The sequence below is a fragment of the Eschscholzia californica genome, unplaced genomic scaffold (assembly GCF_041429995.1).
Source record: "Eschscholzia californica isolate CP2 unplaced genomic scaffold, dmEscCali1.0.p SCAF_2, whole genome shotgun sequence".
Lineage (NCBI taxonomy): Eukaryota > Viridiplantae > Streptophyta > Magnoliopsida > Ranunculales > Papaveraceae > Eschscholzia > Eschscholzia californica.
The window spans coordinates 11926960-11933088 of NW_028238309.1; the positions used below are offsets into that span (position 1 = coordinate 11926960).

The following is a 6129-nucleotide window of genomic DNA, read 5'->3' on the forward strand; positions in this document are numbered from 1 at the left end:
ATGACCTTATTGAAAATCCCTAGAAATACTGATTTGCGTTTATGGATCTGAAAGATCGGTAAGATTTCCTTCCTTTTAATAAAAAGATCACCATAGAGAATTTGAATCTCAAAACATATTAAAACTGCTACTTTAGGTTCAAAATATGGTTATAAATACATAGGTTCAACAGTACAATAATGAAGTACAATAGATCAATTGGAGTAAAACACAATTACTTTTATTAGTGTTTAGCAATTATGAGTTGGTTCCTGAAATTAGCTGTGGTGTTGTTTGTACTATTTAGCTTTTCATCATCCAATATCTGTAATGGCGTTTGCTACATTCATACTAAGTACACACATGTGATAGTGCGTAGCCAGATACATAATTCGCCAATGTTCACGGTCCATTGTAGATCCAAAGATGACGATCTTGGTCCTCATGTTCTTGGCAACCGTGAACAGTTTGAATTTAGATTCAAGATTAATTTTTGTGGATCAACACTCTTCTGGTGCGATTTTGAATGGCTAAATGGTAGTGATGGACACATTCTTGGAGCAAGTTATGCTGTTTTCGAGTATGGGAGAGATCGTGGTAAGTGTGCTGATGCTACCTGCAGATACAATGCTAGAAATGATGGTTTATATTACGAGGACTCATTTATTCGGCCATGGATAAGAAGATACAAAATTTGATGTCATGATTTATGAATATAAATAATAATAAAGTTAATTTCTTTTAATCTTCTATTTCTTGTTTTGGATCAAAGGTTTAGGTTGATTTGTAGGAATTTACTGCCTCCTTGTGCATTTAACTCTAGATTTACCTTGTGGAAATCTTCCTAACGTAATTATATTTCAGAAATCTAAAACGATTAAAACAAAATATGAATGATTGAACTAGCAAATGAAAAGGAGAAGAATTGAGGATCTTTATTTTCGCCACCTAGGAGTAAGAGTCTCAACTGGAACTCGACAAATAGGACGAATGGAGATTTTTTTGAGATTTGCATTGGGAATGCTCTAAAACTTAGAGTGTCACTTCGTATTTTTAGAGATTTTGTCAAAAAGTATTCTCCAATGGGACACTATATTTGGCACTCCATGATGATGTGGAACATTTAATATGGTCGGGGCTTTACAGACTAAAGAAAAATCTCTAGAGAATCCATGTTTCTTTGTAAAATCTCTAGGGAATATCTTTTCAAGGGGAAATAAGAAAAATTTACAATTTACAAATTTAATTTTTTTTTTATATTAATACCATTCTTCTTCCCCTCTTCTTTGTTCTTCTATGAAGAAAAACTCATCCATCTCATCTCCTCCATAAGCTCTAGTCAAACTTTTTGTTCTTTCTTCTCCATCACTTCTCTTACTTATCTTACTCAAATCTCCAACCCTTAATACCCTTATTTCTCTAAAATCAGAAACAAGGTTAGAGAGATAAAGAGGGAAAAAACATTCAAAACCCTAAAAATCATCAAAACAAAATCTCTTGAACCTCTTAATTCATCCTCTATTGGACTTCCAACGCAAGTTTCTTCATCCATTAATCCTCTCCAAGAGAGGTAAACACATTCTAACCCTAGAAATCAGTATTTTTGAGTCCTAACACATATTTTTCATCACTTCTAAACATACTAGGTTTTTTCTCCATGGTTTTAGGATTTAATGATAAGAAGAAAACAAAGCTTTGGAGAAGAAGATAAAGAAAAGAAGAAACACTTGGAAGGAGTTTAAGGTTTAGATCTCTAGAAAGATTTTGTTTAAGTTTATAAAATAATTTTGGGTTCCTAGTCCAAAAATCTATACCTAAACACACATTTAGTCCACGCTAATATTAATATAGGATTGTAAGTCAAAACAATAATTGTAATGGATATTTAGTCCAAATTGACCCATCTCTATAGAAAAAACAGATCTCTATCATTTCTATTTAATCATAATACCCATTATAACCTTTTATATAAGAAAAGATCCACTTTTGAAAACCAATCCCCAAAATTCTCTTCTTTTTTTTCAGATTTTTTTTTATTGATTTCAAACTTACTACATCTGTTTCGCAATATATACGTTATTTAGTATCTATTACGTATATTTCCACAACAAAACACATCTAGTATAGTTAAAGTATGTCTAGATGTCAAAGTTACAGTATTTTTTGTTTATTGATTCTTGTTTTTTTCATAAATAACGTGTTATTTATTGTTAAAGTTTCATACTTTATTTCATTTTTTTTACATGTGTCATGCATAACACATTATGTATCAACAATGTTTCTTCCAAAAGAGAAAAGAACTAAAATCCTAATTTCTGGAAAGATTGGACCTTAATCCCTTTTTGAATTTGGGCCTAAAACCCGTGGACCCTTTATAAAAGTTCTTTTTAAATTCATATATGTGATCTTCTAAAAATTTAATCTTTTTGAGCTCTAAAATGGGAAGCCCTATAGCAACAAATAGAATAAAAAAGTCAATCTCAGATGACCAATTTTGTAGAAAAATTTTATTCTCCAAAGATTTTTCGCTATTGTGAAGAGGTTTAAACCTCTTTATATGAATAAGAGAGAGAACGAGTGAGACCGAGAGAGAGATCGGGTGAGGTCGAGAGAGAGTGAGCGAGAGATGAGTAAAGTTTGATTCAATACAAATATATTATTAATTCTCCTTGTTGTGTATAATACAATGTATATGGGTTCCTATTTATAGGAATACATAGGAATTAGGGTTAGGAGATAAAATCTCAACCATGCTTAACTAATAAATACAACAATCCTAATAGTAGTACAACTTCTAGGGAGACCGGGTCCACTCGGTTTGGCCGAGTGGAGTGGACTGGTGGACTTCCTAATACTCCCCCTCAAGTTAGAGCGAGAATGGAAGTAACGCCTAAATTGCCAGTTATGTTCTTAAACGGCTCTGCTCCAAGAGGCTTTGTAAAGATATCCACTAGCTGGTTGTCGGAAGTGGTAAAGCGTGTGGCAATGACGTTGTCTTTGATCTTCTCACGTACGATGTGGCAATCTATCTCAATGTGTTTTGTGCGTTCGTGAAAGACGGGGTCGTCGGGGATGTGAAGAGCTTCCTGATTATCACTGTAGACTGTCATCGAGTTAGAATGATCGATTCCAAAGTCAAGTAAAAGATATTTGAGCCATTGTAACTCGCAAGTGAAAATGGCGAGTGCACGATATTCTGCTTCTGTAGAAGACTTTGCAACAGTAGGTTGCTTTTTTTATTTATAGGATAGAGGACTGGAACCGAGCATTGCAAAATACCCGGTAGTTGAACGGCGAGTAGAGGGGTAGCCAGCCCAGTCAGAGTCACAGTAACCTGTGATGTGGAGAGAGTTGTCTGTAGATAAAAAAAATTCCTTTATCGAGGGAACCTTTTAAGTAACGAAGGATGCGATGAGCAGCTTCTTAGTGAAGTTGACTAGGAGTTTGCAGGAATTGACCTAGGTTGTTGACGGCAAAGGTTATGTCTGGTCGTGTAACCGTTAAATAAAGTAAACGGTCGATGAGGCGACGATAGACTGATGAGTTCCGTAGGGGTTCACCATTGGTAGGACTAAGACGGAGCTTTGTTCCATGGGATAATCGGAAGGATGCGAGGCAGTAAGCCTAGAGTCTTTGAGAATGTCAAGTGCATACATGCGTTGGCAAAGAAATATGCCTTGGGAAGATCAGGTGACTTTTATACCTAGAAAGTACTGTAAACGACCCAGATCTTTTAAGGTGAAAGTACTGTCAAGGAACAATTTTAATTCAGAAATAGCATATTCATTATTTCTTGTAATGACGATATCGTCTACATATACGACGGAAATTTGAGTAGAGTGCAAGCGGAATGTAAAGAGAGAATAATCACTCTTAGATTGGGAGAAACCTCGTGCGAGAAGGACGAAGGAAAATTTGGAAAACTATTGACGGGAAGTCTGTTTTAGGCCATATAACGACTTCTGAAGACGACACACTTTAGACTCCCCTTGAGACAAAAATGCAGGTGGTAATTTCATGTATACCTCTTCGTGAAGATCACCTTGAAGGAATGCGTTATTAACATCCAATTGGTGAGACGAGCCTTTGATTGTGGGGATAGATAGAAGGACACGAACGGTTACTAGTTTGGCAACTAGTGCAAAAGTGTCATTGTAGTCTAAACCTTCGATTTGAGTGTATCCTTTAGCCACGAGACGGTCTTTGTAGCGTTCGATGGATCCATCCGATTTAAACTTTATTTTGTATGCCCATTTGCATCTAATCGATCGTTTGTTGGGTGGTAACGTAACAATGCACCATGTTTTGTTCGCCTCTATGGCGGAAATCTCTTTGGCCAGCGCATCTCTTCAATGGGAGGACTTCATCGCTTGAGTGAAGGAAGTAGGTTCAGTAGTCGTGAGAACCGAAGAGATAAACTTTTGATGAAATGTGGAAAACGAATTTATGGAAAAATAGTTTTCAAGTGGATATTTGATTAGACTTGTATTGGAACAAACATAGTCTTGTAAATGGACCGGTGGGCGACGAGTCCTAGACGGTTGGACGGTGTTCGGTGGATTGGTGTCTGATGACGGACCACCAGTTTGGACAGGGGACGATGAGCTTGCATCGTTTTAAATAGAATTAGCAGATGTTGAAGGCGCCCCCGAGATAGGAATAGAACGAAATGGTTCTGGGGGCGCCCTGAAGTCGGACCCTATTGGGCATGGGCCTGCTAAGAACCAACATGAGGGTCTGAAGGCACCCTCTCTGCTGGATCGTGTATCGAAGGATCAGAACCGACTGGTTGTGATGCGTCGGTTAGTTCGGCCGAAGGCCCTATTGTTGATTGGTGAGGAACGATCAGAAATTGGAAAGTCTCCTTATCCGAGATAGAAAGGAATGGAGTCGGGGACGTAGACGAAGGTCGTGAAGCCGATTGTGACAGAGACATCGGAAAGCGGTTTTCATGAAAAACAACGTCTCGTGAAGTAAAAATTCTACGAGTTTGAATACCGTAGATACGATAACCCTTTTCGTCATTTGGATAACCAAGGAAGATGTCGGCGGATGCACGGGGATCCATCTTCGTTTTAACCAAAGGTATGCGAGCATAACAAAGACACTCAAAAACATGTAGGTGAGAGAGATTCGGGGTGATCCCAATAGAACTTCATGAGGAGACTTGCCATGAAGGATAGGTTAGGTAGTTTATTTATTAAATAAACGGCGGTCGAGATGCATTCTTCCCAAAGAGAAAGTGGAAGATTGGCTTCGAGACGTAAAGAACGAGCCACTAGAATGTGGCGATGCTTTCGTTCAACCACCCCATTTTGTTGGGGTGTATAAGTACAACTAAGTTGGTGAATAACTCCTTTTTCGAGTAACCAATGTTGTAAGGAATCATTCATGAATTCGGAACCATTTTCCGATGGAAGGATTTTGATTGTAGAATTGAATTGTGTGGATACGTAATTAAAAAATTCTTAATTAATGTGTTTGAGTCGGATTTCGAACTCATAACAAACAACCAAGTGCAACGAGAAAAATCGTCGATTTGAACGAAAGGGGAAAAGTAAACGAGATTGTTTAGAGAGGGGATAAATATCGCACGGTACTTTATTTGATAAAACTTTAAAATTCATATAAAGAATCTTAGAATTTAAATACTGAAAACGGGAAAAGGATGAGTGGCCTAGACGCCGATGCCATGAAACATAAGAATCATTACTAGGAGTATCTCTAACTAAACTTGTAACAGAAAGAATGAGGTGCTTCGTGCGAAGGAAATAAAGGTCATCATGAAGACTACCATTCCCAATCTTCTTCCTCGTTGCTTGGTCCTGAAAAAGGAAACAAGTGAAGGTAAAATAAAACGGTACAATGAAGTGATTTAGAGATTTGAGAAATTGAGATTAGACTAAATTGAAAAGATGGTATGTGAAGAACATTTTGTAAATAAAAACTATTTGAAAAATAGGCGGAACCTATATGAAGCACCTTAACTTGAGAACCATCGGGTAAGCGAACAAAGAAATTAGGTAGTGCAATCGAGTAGGTAGAGAAACGGGAAAGGGCCGAACAAATATGTTTGGCATCTTTCGAATCGATAACCCAAGGAGGGTGAAAGGAGGAGATAACTTACCCGTTAGGTTCTATGAGGATCCA

At 37.3% G+C, this 6129-nt stretch overlaps 1 protein-coding gene across 1 annotated transcript; it reads left to right on the forward strand.

Moving 5' to 3' along the window:
- Positions 1-239: 239 nt before the first annotated feature.
- Positions 240-677, forward strand: LOC147556246 (S-protein homolog 5-like). Its single transcript, XM_086658601.1, has one exon. It carries the CDS (start codon positions 240-242, stop codon positions 675-677), a length of 438 nt encoding a protein of 145 aa, XP_086514727.1.
- The last annotated feature ends 5452 nt before the right edge of the window (positions 678-6129 follow it).

Bases quoted from the DNA above. Each gene is read 5' to 3' on its own strand.
- LOC147556246 (XM_086658601.1), top strand. From the start codon at position 240: ATGAGTTGGTTCCTGAAATTAGCTGTGGTGTTGTTTGTACTATTTAGC.